This window comes from Somniosus microcephalus, chromosome 3 (genome assembly GCF_052327205.1).
Source record: "Somniosus microcephalus isolate GS21.2 chromosome 3, FLI_Smic_1.0, whole genome shotgun sequence".
Classification (NCBI taxonomy): domain Eukaryota; kingdom Metazoa; phylum Chordata; class Chondrichthyes; order Squaliformes; family Somniosidae; genus Somniosus; species Somniosus microcephalus.
The window spans coordinates 349,340,582-349,363,328 of record NC_140989.1 but is presented as its reverse complement, the minus strand read 5'-3'; the positions used below and the strand labels follow the sequence as shown (position 1 = coordinate 349,363,328).

The 22,747-nt window shown below is 42.6% G+C and overlaps 1 protein-coding gene across 16 annotated transcripts in view; it reads left to right on the top strand.

Moving 5' to 3' along the window:
• Window positions 1-22,747, top strand: part of cdc7 (cell division cycle 7 homolog (S. cerevisiae)) — a 63,661-nt gene that overhangs the window by 26,545 nt on the left and 14,369 nt on the right. For 10 of the 16 annotated variants that reach the window (XM_085983366.1, XM_085983374.1, XM_085983371.1 and 7 more), the window contains 8 exons: window positions 917-1,007; window positions 2,065-2,200; window positions 5,411-5,500; window positions 6,955-7,048; window positions 7,163-7,305; window positions 9,467-9,701; window positions 11,671-11,757; window positions 14,399-14,577. In XM_085983366.1, the coding sequence (XP_085839492.1) occupies window positions 917-1,007; window positions 2,065-2,200; window positions 5,411-5,500; window positions 6,955-7,048; window positions 7,163-7,305; window positions 9,467-9,701; window positions 11,671-11,757; window positions 14,399-14,577 (1,055 nt within the window). Of the gene's footprint in view, window positions 1-916; window positions 1,008-2,064; window positions 2,201-5,038; window positions 5,070-5,410; window positions 5,501-6,954; window positions 7,049-7,162; window positions 7,306-9,466; window positions 9,702-11,670; window positions 11,758-14,398; window positions 14,578-22,747 lie in introns of all 16 variants that reach the window. The other 6 variants (XM_085983368.1, XM_085983382.1, XM_085983376.1 and 3 more) reach the window with 4 other exon arrangements.

The following is a 22,747-nucleotide window of genomic DNA, read 5'->3' as shown; positions in this document are numbered from 1 at the left end:
CCATGTCCCGTCATCTGACTGTGGATTGCTGCTTGTTCCCCACTTGCTTTGCTCAACTATCGGAGGCCCACTGTGCCCATGTCCTTGGGAATTCTCTTCCTTAAACCACTTTGCTTGCTACCTGTGTCCCTATTTTCAAAAGCCTTTTTTTTTCTCCGCAAGAGTTTCTTTTATTTCTGTTCCTCTTCCTTTTAAAGCAAAGAATGTTGTTTAGATGGTTAAACCGAGGCCCTGTCCGCTGTCTCAGGTGGGCGTAAAAGATCCCATGGCACTATATCGTCGAAGAGCAGTTATCCCCGGCCAACGTTTATCCCTCAATCAACATCTGTAAAATAGATTATCTGGTCATTATCACATTGCTGTTTGTGGGAGCTTGCTGTGCGCAAAGTGGTTGCCACGTTTCCTACTTTGCAACAGTGACTCCACTCAAAGTACTTCATTGACTGAAAGCCCTTTGGGATGCCCTGAGGTCGTGAAATGCACTATATAAATGCAAGTCTTTTGGGTTTTTTAAAATTACAGCTGAGCATTTCAATTGTTGAACACATGGATATACAGTTAAAAATGGACTGGCAGTCTTGGTGGATTCAGAGATTTTTTTAAGTCTATAAATTCACTTACAGAAGTTGTTTTGTTGTAGAAGGATGCCAAAATTACATTTTTTATTTTTTTTAAAAAACCTGTATTTTGTGTCTTTAGAAAAATAACTTGAAAGACCAGAAGTAATTTAAACCTTACTGACATCACATTGGAATACAAGTTTGGAAATGTTTGTGGTCTCTTGAGCTCCGCTTTTTAATTTCTAAAATTCTCGGACTGTTCAGTAATAAAAATACAAAGCTGTTTTTGTTCTGTTTGTGAGTACATCATAGTGTAGGCTGTGGATAGAGCTTGAGGATTTATAAATATTACACAGATCCAAGAATGTGTAACCACCTTAAAAGCACTTCATAAAGAAATTCATTGGATTTGTCGGGCTTTGGGACGTCCTGAGGCACTATGTAAATGCAAGTGACTTCTTTCCTTCATTTCTCTTTTTACTTCTTTATATTACAGAATCACAATTTATCTGTTAATCTTCAATACGCTATTTCTGAACATTTTAGTTTGTTTTTCTGGGTGTTTGCCCTGGTGTCATGACCAATATTTATTTCTCAACCAACACCACGTATATATTAAAAAAAACAGTTTATCTGGTCCTTATCACGTTGCTGCCTTTGGGATCTTGCTGTGTGCAAAATTGGCTGTCGCATTTCCTACCTTACAGCAGTGACTACACTTCAAAAAGTACTTAATTTGTCTTAAAGCGCCTTGGGATGTGCTGAGGTTGTGACAGGCGCTATATAAATGCAAATTCCCTTTTTTTTTACTGATGGGATTCCTTTCTTCAATTACCACTGTAAATTTCTCCTTGTTACGACTACTGCAGCTACTGAGCTTTGCTGTGGCCTGCCATTAAGTGCCAAAAGGAGGTTTTTTTATTTTTTATTTTCTTTAAACTTGATTATGACCCTGAACACGGTTTTCTAATAAGCATCAGTTAACACCTAGAGAGAGTTTTACTTTAAAAAAAAAACTCTCTTAAAGCGATAGAATATTATCAACTACTGGATATTGTTACTGCATTTGAACACAGGACACACATTTTTGCTTATTGCAAGAGCATCCCAAATATCCTCTCTTAATTTAGGCTTTATGGTATGATTTACATTAATGCACAATGACTGCTTTTAAAAAAATCCACCTGCTTTTGCTGCACATACTTCGGGAAGCTGAGACACAACTGGTTACTTAGGCGCCAAGCACTGTAAACTGTGCCGTTTAAGAACTCTTCGCTTTTTTATGGCATGCAAAATATGTGATCTATCGCTTCTAGTGCTGCTGCTGTATATAATTCTTCATACTTCTGATATTTTATCTAGTGTTTCATCTATAGGCATCTGGTTGTGTACTGACAACAATGGTACCAGAATATTTCAACAAGATACAGTTATTTCAGAAAAAAACGTTTTAACTTTTCGTTTTTTTTTTTTTAAAAGATTTATTATTTCTGTCCTTCCTCAGGTACATTCAGTTCTGTTTATTTGGCTACAGCTCAGTTGAAGTCAGGAATAGTAGAGAAGTTTGCACTTAAACATTTAATTCCCACAAGCCATCCGGTGCGAATTGCTGCTGAACTTCAATGTCTGACAGTTGCTGGGTCAGTATCAACACCTATATTTTACTGTTACTTCATCTGGCTGCTGATCCACTATGTGTAGAAGCCAATGACAAAATGTTATTTGCCTGTCTGTTTTCTGACTAGCAGCTGTCTGTCTGTCTGATGGGTAATTTAATTCTTTGCATCCAATTAACAAGAATATACTTTTACAGGAATGTTAACATAACAGTAAAATGGAAAAATGCATAACATCAGTTATATTTTAAACCAAAGTATTTAAGGTTCCTCTGCTCTGTTGGTTCATTGAAACTTTAATGATTGCATTAGAGTAATTCTGTTCCTCTGCTTCCCAGTTGTAGAATCAGTGTTTTGACTACAGATTTGACTGAGTTATCATTAAAAGTCCATATATGCAGCTCAATCACTGTGTTAGTTTAAAAAAAGAACATCTGGAATGCAAAGTAATTTACTGCAATCTGAGTTACATCCACTATAAACAAGCACACTTAATTTGTCTGACGTTGTCAAAATGTCTAGAGAAAAATAAAGATATTTTGTACTAATCAAAATGTTCCTCTTTTTATAGGTATATTATCAAGGTGTCTGTTACAAGGATTAGAAACAAGACTATTTGTCACACTATAAGATGGGAGTAGATTTTTCTTTTTCTCCCAATTTCCTCCAAGCTCTCTTGAAGGAGGTGACTTGTACTTGGTACAAATCCAATAATAGTACCGTGCCCAATTGGTCCTGGACAGTGAGTGTTGGAGGGAATTTGACGATTGGAGACACCTTAGTTAATTCAGATCCTGTACTTGGCTAATGTCCTTTTTGTGGTATCTTTCAGTAAGGGTCATTGGATAGTAATCAGGACCAAGGACCCTTGGCTGTTGTTTCTTCCACTCCATATCCTTGGTACAACAACAAGATGAATTGTACTGGCTCAAATGCTGCAGCAGCGATCAGCTAACTCACCACAGACAAAGGGATTAATCCTGATACAACCTTTGCCCTGTTGTTGAATCCTACATAATGTGCATTTACTCACTCAGCCATCACGTCAGCCCAATTTCTCTTTTAACTCCAAATACATTTAAAGAGATTTTTAAGTGTGGTTTTGGACACCACAAGATAATTGGACCTCCACTGCATTATTGACAGCTACAGTCCCCCACATAGAGTTTTTTTGATTCATCTCAATGGACCATTTAATGTAGGCCAGCCACTAAGTGGCACTACCAAAGGCCTGCTAACTTGGTAATGATGGATATTATAGGCTAAAAAGAGGGAGAGGGGAGAAAATATAGCAAAGTGGCCTTCAAACAGAAGTATCTTTTTGAAGCGTTGCTTAAAGTCTTCAATCAGTCGTTGTGTAAGAGGTCAAGGTGGGTTCAAAGTCGGCCAGTAATTTTTCATAAATTTCCATTTGATTTATAGTCAAGCTTCTTTGTTCATTGTAACAGAATTCCAGATGACAATGCAAGTATAATACTCGTATAAATAAAATAAAGAAACTGAAAATGCTAGCAGCCTGACATAAGAACAGAAAATGCTGAAAATACGCAGCAGGCCAATCAACATCTGTAGAGAAAATACAAGTGAACATTTCTTTAGTGGACACTTCTTCAGAACTGACAAATCTATGTAATTAGGAATAAACTGGCACCAGTACTTTTGTTAACACAAGTATCATATATATAAATGTCAGCAGTGGTCCACAATGTTTCCAGTTTGCCATTTTGCTTTTGATACTATTTGTAACAAAACTATATCAGTGGATAAAAATTAGTTCAATAGCAAAATTCTGCAGATGCTGGAAATCTGAAATAACAGAAAATGCTGAAAACACTCAGCAGGCCATTTCAGATAAAAATTAGTTATTTGATTAGCACTTGATTGACAAAGTTTGGTACCAATCTATTGCTACTGAATAATGTCAAAGGTTCGTCCGCCTTTTCTTGTTTTAACCTCCACCAGCTGAACAGTAATACTGACCTGTTCCATGGACTCTAGATATTGATTTTGAGTTGGATACTAAGAAGTACGTGAAAACTGGATGGTTGACGCCCCTCACCTTCTGTTCACGTTCCTGTGCAGTGTTTCTTGTTACTGCCCCAAGGCTGGCTACGATTGGAAATTCATTGCCTTAGTAAAGGTCTCTATCTTTGGATTGAATTTGTAACAAGAGAACAATGAAATCTGATCTTTTTCTCATGCTGCTGGTAAAGTATAAATACAGACTTTTGTGATGGAAGGGCTGTTTCAACGTTCTACCTTTTTATAAATGTATTTTTTAGGGCATTGACAGAGTATTAAAACGTAAGGATGCAGAACTGAAGCTTGGTCAGCATGATGTCAACCAGTTATAAAAGATATTGAGTGTATTTGGTCACTAAGAAATGTTAGGAGTGAATATTTGTTTATTTGGCTGTAAAAAGTGATCTAACCTAATTATTAGCTTGCAACGGAAACATCAGACTTAAAAGTGCACTTCAGTTCGTATCATTTTAGGAAGGTGAGCAGTTATTTGTAAAGCGGAATCAATACAGGTCTTTACCATGTCCCTACCAATTGGTTTGTCATCTGGACAACTAGTTGATCATTGCATTTTAATTTTTACTTTATATAGTCCTTTGCAACATTAAATTTTTTTAAATATCAGCAACCATGTTTATTGGATAGTTTTTTTTTATTTGTAATGTGTGGCTAGGTTATTGCGTAGATACACAATTACATTTGGTCTTGTATTTAAAAAATCTATGTAACCTGTGTATTTTTTTCCCGTATTATTTCCTCTCCCATTTTGTTGGTCTGCTCCATGCTGCCCACATCCTCAAATGGGAAAGCGCAATTCTGCAAACGCCTGCAACACTCCAGCTGCTAGAACGTGTGGAAAAAGTGGCCTGGGGTGACTCCTCTTTCAATTTCTCCCTCCTATCCTGTGGTGAAGTAAAGTACGGGAAACTTCGCGATAGACGGGACCGGCGTGATGCCGATCTATGAAAACTTCCGGACAGACCAGCGCTAATGTTGAAGGATACGGAGGTTTTCATCTCCGTATCTGACAACAAACACTGTTGCTTAGCAACAGCTTGTAAACAGTCGGCCCGTAACTTGGAAGCGTCTCTAGCTTAGCAACAGCTTCAGAGAGGCTTTCCAGAGACTGACTGTTTAAAAAAAAAAAAATGCTAGGAGAAGAAAATAAAAGAAAAACAAACTAACAAAACGGCTGCTGATTTCTGCCGTTAGATCGAGGTTTCCGGCCATACAACCTCCGGATAAACCAAAGTTTCCTGTACTCGGCATCTGTTCAGCAACTCGGCTGAGTCAAGACATCATGTGAGAACCAGACCCCTACTACTTGGTGGCATGGCGCTTTGGAGCTCAAGTGCACATTTGTTTATGCTTGGAAACTATTTTTGGCTGTTTATTGGTCACACATTTATTTTTGTATTTGGTGTTGAAGCAGCTCAGCAGTGTTGGGATGTGATGATCTAAAATATTAGGGTTGTTAGCAGCAAGGGTAGCTCTGCTATTAAATTGGTTTAATATAGCCCCATAGTTGCCCTTTGTCATTTGATGCTGCTACTGTAGACCCCAGTGCTATCAAAGAATGCTTCTGTTTCTGTCTAAGCATTATTTAATCAACTCTCAATTATGATCTTGCTGTTAAATAGAGGTTTAAGTTGAAGGCAGAAGTGATTGAAAGATGTGACCTGTCCTCCAATTGAGCTGCCTGCCCTCAGTTTAAAAATCTACTAGACTCTAATGCGTACATTGCTGATTCAAATTTGTAATCAGTGGTACATTTAGACAGAACATACGCGTTCTGTTGATAAAAATTTATCTTGTGTCTGGAACAAAGTTGTCATTCTTAATGAGAAACCTTGAAGTGAGTTAAAACAGATGTGCTGCTGAGGTTGCCTTGATGTACTGAGGTAACCTATCTGTGAAAGGAAGAGGGCTGTTTTTGTATTTAGATTACATGGTTATTTTACGCCGCATTAAGTACTTTTCTATGAATAAGGTATTATGACAGATGACTGTTTAGTTCTTTTATTATTATTCTAATAGAACAAGTGGAAGTAATTTTGTATTGTGTTCCCACAGAAATATTTTTCAATATTTAACACACTTTTTGAACCTTAACCATAATGCACTATTTCTTAACTCTATTGTAGCACATTGTGTAGCCTACTTCACCAGTGTTAGTCATTGATTTGGTCCATTCAAACTTGTCTGCTCATCTAAATCAGTTCTTCTTACCCCAAATATTCTAAATCTTAGAAGTACTTGACATTTTGCGATAACTTAGCATTCTTCTTACTGTGTCCCTTGTGAGTTGTGCTGTCATCACAACGTATTTGACAAAAGTGATATCTGGTGTAAGATGCTTTATAAATGCAATATACAGTTATTTTTTTTCAAATATTAAAGAATTTTTATTATTTTAATGCCGATTTGTTCTTGACCGTGTTGAAACAAAGTTTTTTTTTAAATGTCAATTTACATTGAGCAGCATGTTACAAGTGGATTTAAGTATTGAGAGATATTGGTATATTAAAATTAAAAGAATCTTAGTGGATCTTGCTTTGCCCTCTAAATACAGGGGTAGTTTATTGTATATCACTAAATTTTGACATCCTGCAGTTAAAATATAATAAACCAGTACAATAACTAGCACATAAGAGCGTTATTGCATAATCTAATTTGATTTTATGGATAAAATAGATTTCTGTTTGATCATCATCTGTAGCTGTGTTATTTATATAGGATGAAATTATTTATTCCAGGGGTCAAGACAATGTAATGGGAGTTAAATACTGTTTAAGGAAGGATGATCACGTGGTTATTGTCATGCCATATCTAGAGCATGAGTCCTTTTTGGTAAGTTTATTTTTAATTCAAATTAGATTTGATACTACAGTGCCCAGCATTAACTAAAAATGTGAAGCTATTCTGGAATTGATTTTATTTTAACTGAAATAATTTCTTTTTCAGGATCTTCTGAGCTCTATGAAGTTGGAAGAAGTACGGGAGTATATGTATAACTTACTAAAAGCCTTGAGACGCATTCACCACTTTGGCATCATTCATCGTGACATCAAGCCAAGCAACTTCCTGTACAATGGGCGTCTGAAAAAGTACGAATTTCTACATAAGAATACCTATGTTATGATGTAATTAAAGCACATAGTTTGGCTAAAGAGAAGATACACGTAGTTTAATTTTATGCCAATTGTATCTAAGATATTTCGTTGAAAGCATGCCTTAATAGAAGTGAATTTTGGTTTGCCTTGATCCTAGAGCAATCCTGAAAAATACTTGGGTGTTATTCCATATTACAATGCACAGCTGTTACAAATAAGTACTTAATAGGACTAGAAACCCTTCCTTTATAAAATGTTTGTGCCTTGGTGCTTGTGGTTTTATTTTAAATTAAAATGTTTGTGCCTTAATGCTTAATGGGGTTTTTTAAGATTACATAGGATATACAGCACAGAAACGGGCCATTCGGCCCAACCAGTTTATGCTCCACACGAGCCTCCTCCTGTCTTTCCTCATCTAAATCTATCAGCATAATTTTTGGAATTATATCTTTGGAATTCTCTGCCCCAAAGGGCTGTGAATGCTGAGTCTTTGAGTATATTCAAGGCTGATATAGATAGATTTTTGGTCTCATGGGGAATCAACGGATATGGAGATCGGGCGGGAAAGTGGAGTTGAGGTCAATGATCAGCCGTGATCTTATTGAATGGCGGAGCAGGCTCGAGGGGCCAAATAGCCTACTCCTGCTCTTATTTCTTATGTTCTTATAACCCTCTATTCCCTTCTCCCTCATATGCTTGTCCAGCCTCCCCTTAAATGCATCTATACTATTCACTTCAACCACTCCCTGTGGTGGCGAGTTCCACATTCTCACCACTCTTTGGGTAAAGAAGATTCTTCTGAATTCCCTATTGGATTTCTTGGTGACTATCTTCTATTGATGGCCTCAAGTTATGCTCTTCCCCACAAGTGGAAACATTCTCTCTCTATCCACTCTATCAACATTTTTCATAATTTTAAAGACCTCTATTAAGTCACCTCTCAGCCTTTTTTCAAGAGAAAAGAGACCCAGCCTGTTCATCCTCTCCTGATATGTATACCCTCGCATTTCTGGTATCACCCTTGTAAATCTTCTCTGCACCCTCTCCAGTGCCTCTATATCCTTTTTATAATATGGCAACCAGAACTGTACGCAGTATAAGTGTGGTCTAACCAAGGTTCGATACAGGTTTAGCATAACTTCCCTACTTTTCAATTCTATCCCTCTAGAAATAAACCCTAGTGCTTGGTTTGCTTTTTTTATGGCCTTATTAACCTGTGTCGCAACTTTTAGTGATTTGTGTATTTGTACTCCGAGATCCCTTTGTTCCTCTACCCCACCTAGACTCGCACCCTCCAAGTGATAAGTGACCTCCCTATTCTTCCTACCAAAATGTAATACCTCACATTTATCTGTGCTGAACTTCATTTGCCAATTATATGCCCATTCTGCAAGTTTATTAATGTCCTCCTGTAACTTATTGCAGTCCTCCTCAGTATTGACTATCCCCCCCCAATTTGGTGTCAACCGCAAATTTAGAAATTGTGTTTTTGATTCCCAAGTCTAAATCATTATTGTAAATTGTGAACAGCAGTGGTCTCAGCACTGATCCTTATGGAGCACCACTACCCACCTTCTGCCACTGTCGATAGCTACCCTTTACTCCCACTCTCTGCTTCTGTCCTGAAGCCAGCCAGCAATCCATTCTGCTACTTGTCCCCTGACTCCGCATTCTCTGACCTTGTTCATCAGTCTATTATGGGAAAATCCAGATAAATTACATCTACTGCATTACCATTGTCTACTCTCTCTGTTACCTCTTCAAAAAATTCAATAAGGTTGGTCAAGCAAGACTTTCCCGTTTGAACTCCATGTTGACTATTACTATATTTTTGGTTTCTAAATGTTCATCTATTTTCTCCTTTAGTAGGGATTCCATTATTTTTCTTACCACCGATGTTAAGCTTATTGCAGTTTAATATAATGTCACAGTAGCAACTTTAACATTCCTATTTTATTTATCTGAAAGGATGAGTAGCTTAGACAATTGAATGCCCATGAATGAAATTCCAGCTTCCTCAACAAACCTAGTTAATTTAGCACTTTTGTTAATTAAGTATTGGTGCACCGTCACTGTGGCAAGGAGAGAGTTGACATTATTTTCTAATGATTTAATTCTTTTGACTAATCTCTTGTTGTTTTTCATTAAATTACAGGTATGCTTTAGTGGACTTTGGGTTAGCCCAAGGTACACCTGACACTAAAATAGAGCTCCTTAAAGTAGTAAAGACCGAGGACCAGCAGGGAAGTTGCTCAAAGAGTAAACCAACCACCAGCTCTGGAAATAAGCTTCCTAACACTGTAACAATGAGTAATCCTCTGGCTCAACACACTGCTGGCAAACAGCCCATTAAAAGGCCTTGGCCCCTCTCTCAAGCTAAACATGGAAAGGTTCTGTCTTGATTTTCTTTCAGATTTATTTTCATAATAGGTTGTGTTGAAATATGAAAGAAAATAACAATGCTGGCAGATTCAATTATTGCGCGTAAAATTGCTTCAGTATTTTTATTTAAAGGATAACGGCTGCAGTCTACTTTTAACACTGTTGGTAATCTAGTATAAGAATGCTGTGGGAGTACTCATGTAAGTGCTGGTAAGGAGTGCAACTTGTTAAGTCTTGAAGATTATTCAATTTGCAGTAATAATTACTTCGCAATCGCAAGATAACTAGGGATGTGGTCAGCCATTTGACTTATCTTGGCTCCTCCATCTAGGAACATAATAATGTACAGGGCCAGAAAAGACCATCTGAACAGTCCCAATGACTAGGGAATATATCCTACAATACATCTCATATCTATCTATCTATCAAATTTTTCTTCTGCTATGCAGTAAAGTTAAAAAATCTGCCCCTATGGTCTCCCATTGGTAATCTATTCCATGCATTCACCACCCTCTGTGTAAGGTAGTTAAATCTAAACTGTCTTTTCACCCTCCTTCTATAAGAAGGCGTAGCCTCGAGTTTAGAATCTGTTTCCGTTAAGCATATTGAGGTTTATTTTGTTGATACGTACCCTTTAGAATCTTGAATAATTTGAATGCCTGACACTTCTCTTCAGGGTAAATATTTGCAGCTTCCACGGCCTCTCGTTGTTGCTCGAGTGTCTAAGAAAAAACTATTGTTCCCCATGACTGCATCCAATTATCTTTTAAATGCTCCAAGATTTTTGCCTTCACTACCCTTCCAGAACTCCATTTCAAATTGAATCACTCCTTGTATGGAGGAGAATTTCCTGTCATTGGTCCTACATTTGCCAATTTGAAGCTGCACTGCCATTGGCATAGCTTGACATAGTGTTCTGTATTTACCCTTTCTATACTAGTTAGTGTGTTACAAACCTCCACCTTTGCACGGCCTCCTTTTAATCACCTCCTTTGAAGACTGTAGAGTTCAGGTCCCTCAAGCCTTTCCTCATAACTCAACTCTCGAATACTAGGGAATGGCCTCATGGCTCCTTTCTCAGTGACAGAAACTGGACACTGCTTTCAAGATGTGGTCTGACCAGAGCACTGTAGTCTGATAACACCCCGAGAGCTCTTTCCTTTTCACCCTTAGCTCCTTCAACTCCATTTGCACATATTGAACTTTTTCTTCTCTTCCATTTGTGCAGTATTTTGCACCTAACTTGTCATTGCTCTGAGCATTTTATCTAGCAACTTTTGTGGGTTCTTGGTTTACCCCCGCCCTTCCCAGTTGAGAGTCACCTGTGAATTGATTCATTTCATATTGTTTCTGAACCCCATGTCGTTGACTGGAATCTCTGAGCCGTAGTGAGGATTGGTAATCCCACTCTTCCCACCCCCGCCCCCCCCCCCCCCCTCCACTGCTTCACACTTTTGATAGAGTAAATAAGGAGAAACTGTTTCCACTGGAAGGAGGGTCGGTCATCAGAGGACACAGATTTACTATAATTGGTAGAAGAACTAGAGGGGAGATGAGTTTTTTTTAACGTAGCGAGTTGTTATGAACTGAAATGCACTGCCTGGTGGCAGCAGATTCAATAGTAACTTTCAAAAGGGAATGGGATATATACTTGAAAAGGAATAATTTGCAGGATAATGGGGAACGAACAGGGGAATGGGATTAATTGGACATCTCTTTCAGAGAGCTGGCACAGGCACAATGGGCCAAATGGCTGCCTCCTCATCTGTATGATGCCATATACTCATGGGGTTCTGTGATCTGGCTTGATGCAATGCACAATATTTCGTATTTATGACTGTCAAGAATTTATCATATTTTGAGACATTAAAGTAATACTTCCAATAAGAGGATATGATTTGGTTTGTATATATGTCATTTTACATATGTCATACCTCTTGACGGGCCACACAAATAGCTTTAAAATTTTTATTGTAGGGGGAATCATCAGTTCCACGTTCTGTATTTGGGGAAAGAAATTTGAATGTTCGTAGCACTGGAATTTTTGAGGGTGCAAGTGTAAAGGTAAGACGACCACAGCAAGGAGTTAATAGCACGTTGAACACGCAGCTGACGTTTACAGTTGTACACATTTTGGAGATCACCACCATGCAACAGTTCTATTAGCTGACGCCACTTTTTTGTTTGTGACCTCAGTGATGTAGGTGTTGTATGTAGTTTTGCCCCTGAATTTTCATATATGACTCTTGCTATCAAAAATGATAGCAGATCAGACTGGCGGTATCGGATTTAAATCTCATTTTTTACTACCTGTACTACAATCTAGTAATTCGATACAGCAGCACAATCTTCCTCCATCTGGAATTGGTCACTATGGAATTAATGCCAACAATGTTGACTGTGACATTTAAGTTTTCATGTGACTGTTGCAACAACTTTAAACTTTTTAACTGTTATTGGATGATCTCCCATTGCACTGCCCACAGGTAATCTGAGGTCTGGAGCACGGATAAGATAGAGTTGTGTTTACCCAGCTTGTCCCTTTTAGGAATACTGCTGAAGTTCTCCCTTTAGACAAATGGCCTAAATGGCCACATCCTTGGGTCAGCTAATTGCTGAGGGAAGCTTCTGTCAATTAGCAGGCGTTTCTTTTTGTAAAAGTCAGGAAAAAACAGCAGTTAGTGACTGGCTTTCTTTCTCTTTCTTTATTCTTCAGACACAGACCTATGCTAGACACAGCACCATTTGTACATCAATGTAAATATTTTTATACATTATTGGCCCTGAAATTAGGATCGGGAGCTTGCCGCGCGTGCAAGCCCCCGATGTGCACTTACCCGGCGCGCTGACATTTCAATCCTGGCCCACATTGCATTTCCTCTCACTGGCCCGCTTGAGGTCCTACCGCGCTGTGCGTGCGTGACCCAGCGGTGTACTTGGTGCGATGAGCCGGCTGGGATCACGTGAGCACAGGGCAACCAATGGGAGGTTGCAAAAGTTCATTCATGAGTTTGATAGTGAGAGCTGTCAAACTCATGAAAACTCCTGGCCCCAAAACACTACTTAAACTAGAAAGAAAATTTTTAAAAAAACATTGCACTACTTAAATGGACCATAAATAACCGTAAAAAAACAATTTTAAACAATAATTTTAAAATTTGAAAAAAATTATTATATAAAAAATCGGGGCTAAAACTAAACTTACCTTACTGTAAATTCTTTAAAAATAATAAACCTGTGGGAAATTTTTTTATAAATTGTATTAATAGACCACTTACCTGTAAAACGAAGTACTTACGTGTGGTTTTTCAATGTGTAAAAACCGGAGGCCTTTACACATGCGCAACTCTCTTTATAAAAAATAAATAAAAAATAAATAAATAAATAAATAAAATAAAGGAAATCCAAGTCGCACGCGCTGCCTGTGCAGTCGCACGCGTTCAGCCTCTTAACCCCTTGGGTCAGAGGAGAGGAAATGCCGGTTTTCCCCGCATGCGCTGTGCATGCTGAAAACCGGCAATTCCTCCGGGCACACGCGCGAGTACCCCGTCCGTACTCACGCGTTGGGACAGGAATTACTGGGCCAATATATGTATTTTTATGACTTCAAAATATAAATTCTTTTAAAATGGGTATGAGTCTATTGAAAGAAAAAAATTAAGACTTGCATTTATATAGCACCTTTCACATCCACCAGACATCCCAAAGCGCTTTACAGCCAATGAAGTACTTTTTGAAGTAAAGTCCCTGTTCTAATGTAGGAATTCAATTAGCAGTACATCTTCTAAATGTAACGATTCTAATACTGTTAATTTGATCACTGTTCTCTTGGCTCAGTTACATGTGTACGTGAGAATATACGAAACGACAGATAGGAAAAGACAGTTGATCCATTAAGACTGCCCCAACCAGTCATAATGCAACAAGGCATCGTGGCCTGGAGTTTCCTCCAAGGGTGCAAACGGGAAATTGCGCACAAAATGCGCTCGTCTGGTTGCGGTGAAATTGCACCCAAGTTTCCGCGCAAACTAATTACCATAAGCCCGAATGTAAAATCTCTCATGAATCAGTGCACTCAACCAGTGTAATGACGGCCAATGGTTTATAGTAGTTGATTTCTTTCTTTGTTCTCATAATGCGAATCCATACTAGATTCTGTAAAGTACTATAAAATAGTAGACGGTGTTAACAATTTGAGGTAAGCTGTCTTCAAATAGCTGCAGACTACTGAAGAACAAACATAGGACTCTTGCTATCAAAAATGATAGCAGACCAGACTGGTGGTATCTGCTATTCTGGAAATTTAATATTGCAGCTCCATAATGTGTTAACTTGCATACTAGTTTTAAAATAAGCATAAGAACCAGATTTACAGTAACACTTGGACAGATTGGCTTGTTATGTCAGACGCGTTGATTTAGATACAATAGCAAAATACTGCGGATGCTGGAAATCTGAAATAACAACAGAAAAAGCTGGAAAAACTGAACAGGCCAGGCAGCATCCGTGGAGAGAGATACAGAGTTAACGTTTCAGGTAGGTCTTTGACCCGAAACGCTGACTCTGTTTCTCTCTCCACGGATGCTGCCTGGCCTGCTGAGTTTTTCCAGCTTTTTCTGTTGTTATTCCAGCGTTGATTTAGATGTTTGTTGCATATGTAAATGGGTTGGTTACACTCTTTTCAGGTTAGTTCTTTGTTTTACAGCCAGTGAAACCTACAAAGCCTGCAGATTTAACATCCAGAAAAATAATAATGGCAAAACGCAAAATAACATCATTAAAGGGCACTACAAGTGGTTTGGTCCGGAAGCCCATTATTTGTCCATCAAACCTGACTTGTGATTGCTACACGACAGACAGGATTTGCAGTGTTTGTCTCTCAAGGTAAAGGACAATGAACAATTTAAGAAACAGTTCTTTGAGAAGGAGCGTAAGATTTCTAAACACATTATTTTATTAAAATTCTAACAAATGTTAATTTGCTATACGATTTACAAAATCAAACTACTTGAGATAGAATTTTAAAGAAAAAGACATAGGCCCTGATTTTCTGCCAGCCGTCGGGCGGCTTCCCAGGCGGCCGGGGGCCGAAAATCGTCGAAAAAGCGGGTCGCGACCTTTCCCCCCCCCCCCCCCCCCCCCCACCTGATTCCCCGCCCCGTCCAACTTTCGGACTGCCGTTTCCCCGTGACCCGAATCAGCCCCGCCCGCCGCTGGTGGGACTGGCCGTCGGAACACTAGTAAGCAGTTATTACCTTGTTTAAGTCGATTTTCAGGGGCCATTGCGATTTTGGGGCTTTCCCCACATCAGACACGCCTGTGGGGAACCCCGCTGATGAAACCTGGCGTGAAGCTTGCCGGCTTGTTTGCTGTCAGCTGCAGGTCATTCGGAAAAGCTGCGATTTAAAGGGACAGCACTTCTGTGTTGAAGGACCTTGTTGCTGCAGGCTTGGGGCTACTTCTTCAAGGCTTAGGCACATCTGTGGAAGGTTGGAGCCTCACAAACTTCTCCAATGTGATCTCCTGGGAAGCCCCTCTCGCCACCCTCACTCAGCGCTTCCTCAGCGGAGGCATCTACGAGAAGCATGGGACGCCTTTTTTTCCTTCCCTTCTTGCCATTAGAGGATCTCCAGCAGCAGAGGTGGCAGCAGCAGAACCAGGAACAGCATGAGGAGCACCAGGCTGCTGCTCACTCACCTGAAGCTGCACAGGCCAGAAGGGGCCAGCGCTTGGAAGTGGCTTGAGAGCACCTTGCTGCGCTTTAGGGGGCCATGGGGACCTGTTTCTGCACTGGCAGTCCTACTCAGAAGGACTTCCATGAAGATCTGGTTTCTCTGTTCAATAGATGGCCAATGCTCCTCAAGAGATGTCATCCTCTTATGAGCACTCACCATGTTTTCCGTACCCTGGCGAGTTATCTCCTCCATGGAGGTTGCCAACCTTTCCATGGTGATGCGTTCATGCGCCAATGACTCCACAAAGGCTCTGCTCATGGTCACTATGGACTCCTCCATTCGCTCCACACTCGCAGCGACCCTGGAGACAAAACCTGCCAGAGACTCCTGCATCTGTGCATGGAGTTCCATCACCTCTGATCTTACGGATGGACCCAGAGGCAGAAGGTCGACATGCAGCGCAGCTGAGCTGAGCTGGCAGAGTCCTGCGCCCTCCGACAGGGACTCTCCACTGCTGACCCTGCCTCCAGAATCTGCTGAGGCTCACTTGTGAGCTGTGAAACACCAGGTGACAACACTACTCTATGTCCCGAAGGTCCCCCTGAGGCATGAGTGTCTGCGCTGGTGCTGGGTGCGCTTACTTCTGCTGACGCTGCGCCCTCAGAGGTTTGAGCTTCCTCTGAGGAGTCTGACTGCACAGCCTCTTCCTCCTCCACAGTGAGGACGGGGGCTCTGGATGGTACTGTGGGGGAGTAAAGGAAGGAGTTAGAGATGTGATGCCAAGGTGACATGCACATTCGAGTTGACATCTGCTGACACCTGCATCCATGCAGCATTGGTCTCAGTGGGAGGCCTCTTCCTGCTTGACCTAGGGAAGAGGACCTCCCTGTGGGCCCTAACCCCATCCAATAATGCCTGCAGTGAAGCTTTGTCGAATTTGGAGGCAGCTCGGGGTCTGGCACTGGTCACAGCTGCTGCAGGTTCCTCTGCCATCCTGTATGGTTCGTTTGGAAGCCTTCAGAGGATGCAGTGCTTGCTATGAACCTTGAAAGCACCACGAATGATGACATCATACTGTGGGGCTTTCTGACTAGAAATGGACAATTAGCAAGGCTGCCCACATGCTGGGAATTAATTGGCCACTTGAGGGGAAATTGCGTGGAGCTGGCTGACATTTTTTTGTGTGTCAGAACCCCACATTCGGGGGAATCCGACCATTTCCCACACAAGCCACAAAATCGGGCCCATAGTAAATTGTGAGATTATGCATTGAGATTTGCGTGTTTGGGAAGCATTGCATGACGAGAGCCGAAACTTCTGCCTAACACTTGAATCAAATGTTTTCCGATCTGGTATAGTCGGGGCCAGATTCAGATTGGGCCTTTCTCTATTCTTTGTCAGTGTACTTTGATGTCAGCCTCTGGCACCACACCAGTGCTGTGGTTTTCCTTTTTATGACCTCACTATCTTAGGACTTGCAGCTTAGTAATGATTTAGGGCAGTTTTATGTTGTGTACTTTAAGCCCACCATGAACTGGGTAGATACTGCTTCAACTCACTTCACTTGAGACTGTTGAAGCCTTCTAAGAAAATATTTCAGTCCCATCTTCTAGAATAAACTTTGTTCTTTCCCTTTGTGATCTAGATTCAGTCTTCTAACTGTCACCCAATCCCTTTCAGAATGAGAAAATGCTTATCTACGCCATCCTATTTTTTCTGTGCATCTTCAGAGCCAAGTTCATTTTCATCTTCATCTTCCTCTTTCATTGCAGCCAGTCCTATATAACTTTACAGCCTGTTGCAAGGAATCTGATCTTTGCTTTTTGAAATGCATCAACTGAATCTGCATTCACTGCACTAGGTGGCAGTCTGTTCAAAGTTTACCTTCTTCTGATATGAAGCAGTTGACCTTAAGGTTATGTTTACCTAATTTCTTTCTTTCTGTATTGTACTTCTCTTCACTTTCCACAGAAAAACTTTGGCATTACACAAAGGCAAATCTTTAAGTTACCTCACCACTGCCTCTGATTTGTCACGGCGTTTGTCTGACATCCAGTATTGGATGAGCAGAAATTTCCTCCAAGTAAATATTGGGAAGACCGAAGCCATTGTCTTCAGTCCCTGCCACAAACTCCGTTCCCTAGCCACTGACTGTAGACCATTCGCAACCGTGACGTGCTATTTGACCCTAAGATGAGCACCCGACCACATATTCGCTCCATCACCAAGACCGCCTACTTCCACCTCCATAAAGTCACCCGCCTCTGCCCCTGCCTCAACTCATCTGCTGCTGAAACCCTCATCCATGCCTTTGTTACCTCTAGATTGGACCTCCCACCTTTGACCCTCCATAAACTGAGCTCATCCAAAATTCTGCTGCCCGAATCCTAACTCACACCAAGTCCCGTTCACCCATTACCTCTGTGCTCGCTGACCTACATTGACTCCCGGTCCAGCAATGCCTCAATTTTAAAATTCTCAGTCTTGTTTTCAAATCCCTTCATGGCCTCACCCCTCCCTATCTCTGTAACCTTCTCCAGCCCTACAACCATCCGAGATGTCTGTGCTCCTCAAATTCTGGTCTCTTGTGCATCGCTGATTTTCATCGCACCCCATCTCTCTCTCTCTCTGTCTCCCTGTCTCTATCTGTCTCTGTCTCCCCGCCTCGCCTCCCTGCCCGCCTCGCCTCCCTGCCCGCCTCGCCTCCCTGCCCGCCTCGCCTCCCTGCCCGCCTCGCCTCCCTGCCCGCCTCGCCTCCCTGCCCGCCTCGCCTCCCTGCCCGCCTCGCCTCCCTGCTCGCCTCGCCTGCCCGCCTCGCCTCGCCTGCCCGCCTCGCCTCCCTGCCCGCCTCGCCTCCCTGCCCGCCTCGCCTCCCTGCCCGCCTCGCCTCCCTGCCCGCCTCGCCTCCCTGCCCGCCTCGCCTCCCTGCCCGCCTCGCCCGCTCCCCCTCGCCCGCGCCCCCTCCCCCGCGCCCCCTCCCCCGCGCTCCCCCCCGCCCCCTCCGCCCTCGCTCGCCCCCTCCCTCTCCCCCCTCTCCCTCCCCCTCGCCCTCCCCCCCACTCGCTCGCGCCCTCTCCCTCTCCCCCCCCCTCACTCTCGCCCTCTGTCACCCCCCACTTGCGCTCGCTCTCGCCCTCTCTCTCCCCCCCCCCCACTCGCTCTCGCCCTCTCTCTCCCCCCCCCCCCTCCCCCACTCGCTCTTGCCCTCTCTCTCCCCCAGATCGAGATCTCCCTGTCTCTCTCTAAAGGCATTGAGTTGTGGTTAAATCCAACCAGACTGATGGGATGAAAGCCTCTTGTTTGCGTTAAACGAGTTTGGGTTATCTCAGTGCGGGCATAAGCCGCTGCCCAAAACTGCACCTAATCAGCACCATAGAATCATAGAAAGTTACAGCACGGAAGGAGGCCATTTCGGTCCATCGTGTCCGCGCCGGCCAACAAAGAGCTATCTAGCCTAATCCCACTTCCCAGCTCTAGGTCCGTAGCTCTGCAGGTTACAGCATCCCAAGTGCACATGCAAGTACTTTTTAAATGTGGTTAGGGTTCCTGCCTCTACCACTCTTTCAGGCAGAGAGTTCCAGACCCCCACAACCCTCTGGGTGAAGAAATTTCCCCTCAAATCCCCTCTAAACCTTCTCCCAATTACTTTAAATCTGTGCCCCCTGGTTTTTGACCCCTCTGCTAAGGGAAATAGGTCCGTTCTATCCACTTTATCTAGGCCCCTCATAATTTTATACACCTCAATAAGGTCTCCCCTCAGCCTCCTCTGTTCCAAGGAAAACAAACCCAGCCTATCCAGTCTTTCCTCATAGCTAAGATTCTCTACTCCCGGCAACATCCTTGTAAATCTCTTCTGTACCCTCTCTAGTGCAATCACATCTTTCCTGTAATGTGGTGACCAGAACTGCACGCAGTACTCTAGCTGAGGCCTAACTAGTGTTTTATACAGTTGAAGCATAACCCTTCTGCTCTTGTATTGTATGCCACGGCTAATAAAGGCAAGCATTCCGTATGACTTCTTAACCACCTTATCTACCTGGCCTGCTAACTTCAGGGATCTGTGGACATGCACTCAAAGGTCCCTTTGTTCCTCTACACTACTCAGTGTCCTACCATTTAATGTGTATTCCCTTTCCTTGTTAGCCCTCCCCAAATGCATTACCTCACACTTCTCCGGATTGAATTCCATTTGCCACTGTTCTGCCCACCTGACCAATTTATTGATATCTTCCTGCAGTCTACAGCTTCCTTCTTCAGTATCAACCACACAGCCGATTTTAGTATCATCTGCAAACTTCCTAATCATACCCCCTATATTCAAGTCTGGATCGTTGATATATACCACAACAAGCAAGGGACCTAGTACTGAGCCCTGCAGAACCCCACTGGAAACAGCCTTCCAGTCACAAAAACACCCATCAACCATTACCCTCTGCTTCCTGCCTCCGAGCCAGTTTTGAATCCAACTTGACACTTTGCCCTGGATCCCATGGGCTTTTAACTTCATGACCAGTCTGCCATGTGGAACCTTATCAAAAGCCTTGCTAAAGTCCATATACACTACATCAAACACACTACCCTCATCTACCCTCCTTGTTACCTCCTCAAAAAATTCAATCAAGTTTGTCAGACACGACCTTCCCTTAAGAAATCCGTGCTGACTATCCTTGATTAATCCATGCCTTTCTAAATGAAGATTTATCCTCTCCTTCAGAATTCTTTCCAATAATTTTCCCACCAATGAGGTTAGGCTGACTGGCCTGTAATTACTCGGTCTATCCTTTTCTCCCTTTTTAAACAAGGGTACCACATTAGCAGTCCTCCAGCACCACACCTGAAGCCAGAGAGGATTGAAAAATGATGGTCAGGGCCTCTGCTATTTCCTCTTTTGCTTCGCTTAACAGCCTGGGTACATTTCATCCGGGCCTGGGGATTTATCCACTTTTAAAGCTGCTAAACCCAATACTTCCTTTCTCACTATGTTTATTTCATCTAATATTTCACACTCCTCCCCCCCAATAGCAATAGCACTTGGGATGCTGTAACCTGCAGGGCTACGGACCTAGAGCTGGGAAGTGGGATTAGGCTAGATAGCTCTTTGCTTTGCCCTTCTCCTTTGTGAAAACAGACGCGAAGTATTTATTAAGAACCCTACCGACATCTGCCTCCACACACAGATTACCCTCCTGATCTCTAATAGGCCCTACCCTTTCTTTCGTTATCCTCTTACTCTTAATATATTTATAAAACATCTTTGGGTTTTCCTTGATTTTACTTGCCAAGAATTTTTCATGCTCTCTCTTTGCTTTCCTTCTATCCTTTTTAATTGCACCCTTGCACTTTCTGCACGCCTCTAAAGATTCTGGAGTATTTAGCCCTCGGTATCTGTCATAAGCCTCCCTTTTTTTCATTATCCTACTCTGTATGTCTCTAGACATCCAGGGGGCTCTAGATTTCTTAATCCTATCTTTTTTTCTTTAAGGGCACATATTTGGTCTGAACCCTCCAGATCTCCTCCTTGAATGCCTCCCACTGCTCTGACACTGATTTACCATCAAGTAGCTGTTTCCAGTCCACTATGGCTAAATCCCCTCTGAGCTTAGCAAAATTTGCTTTTCCCCAATTTAGAATTTTTATTCCTGTCTATCCTTGTCCTTTTCCATAACTACCTTAACTCTAACTGAATTATGGTCACTAGCACCAAAATACTCCCCCACTGATACGCCTTCTACCTGCCCAGCTTCACTCCCTAAAACTAAGTCCAGAACCGCCCCCTCCCTTGTTGGGCTTACTACATACTGGCTAAAAAAGTTCTCCTGGATGCATTTTAGGAATTCCGCACCCTCTGTACCCTTCACACTAGTTTTATCTCAGTTAATATTGGGGTAGTTGAAATCCCCTACTATTACTGCCCTATAGTTTTTGCACTTCTCAGAAATTTGTCTACATATTTGTTCTTCTATCTCCCTCTCACTGTTTGGGAGTCTGTAGTACACTCCCAGCAGTGTGATCGCCCCTTTTTTGTTTTTCAATTCGACCCATATGGCCTCGTTTGATGATCCCTCCAACATATCATCCCTCCTCACAACTGTAATAGTTTCTTTAAGCAATACCGCGACCCCCCCTCCCTTTTTACCTCCCTCTCTATCCCGTCTGAAAATCCTGTAACCAGGAATGTTGAGCTGCCATACCTGCCGCTCTTTCAGCCACGTCTCTGTAATAGCCATAATATCATAGTCCCAAGTATCTACCTGTGCCCTCAGCTCATCTGCCTTGTTCGCTATAATCCTTGCATTGAAGTATATACCATTTAGTACAGACAAACCTCCATGTTGACTACTATCTAGCCCTTGATTCCTCTGTCCTTCCAATTTACTTTCTACGTTTTTGTTTTCCAATTTCAGTTTTTCTTCCCTCCCTATTGACTCTCTACTTGGGTTCCCATCCCCCTGCCAAGCTAGTTTAAACCCTCCCGAACAGCACTAGCAAACCCTCCCGCGAGGATATTGGTCCCGTTCCTGTTGAGGTGCAACCCGTCTGGCTTGTAGAGGTCCCACCTCCCCCAGAAACGGTTCCAATTCCACAGGAATCGAAAGCCCTCCCTCCTACACCATCTCTCCAGCCACGCATTCATCTGCTCTATCTTCCTATTTCTGTACTCACTAGCACGTGGCATTGGTAGTAATCCGGAAATGACTACCTTTTGAGGTCCTGCTTTTTAACCTCTTTCCTAGCTCCCTAAACTTTGCCTGCAGGACCTCATCCCTCTTCCTACCTATGTCGTTGGTACCGACATGGACCACGACCTCTGGCTGTTCACCCTCCCCCTTCAGAATGCCCTGCAGCCGTTCAGTGACATCATTGACCCTGGAACCAGGGAGGCAACATACCATCCTGGAGTCACGTCTGCGGCTGCAGAAACGTCTATCTGCTCCCCTAACTATTGAATCCCCTATCACTATTGCTCTCCCTCTCCTCTTCCCCTCGCCTGTGCAGCTGAGCCTTCCATGGTGCTGTGGACTTGGCTCTGGCTGCACGTCCCAGAGGAGCCATCGCCCTCACCAGTACTCCGCACCGAATACTGGTTGGTGAGCAAGATGGGCTCAGGGGACTCCTGCACTACCTGCCTGGTCCTCCTCTTCTGTCTGACCGTCACCCATTCCCTCTCTTCCTGCACAAACTTAAGCTGCGGGGTGACCACCTCCTGAAACGTGCTATCCACGTAGCTCTCAGCCTCGTGGATGCACAGCAGTGACTGCAGCCGGTGCTCGAGCTGCTGTAGCTGGCGACACTTCCCACACATGTGGTCGTCCAGACCGCGGGAGGTGTCCAGGAATTCCCACATGGCACAGGATGTGCATTCCATGGGTGTGAGCTGC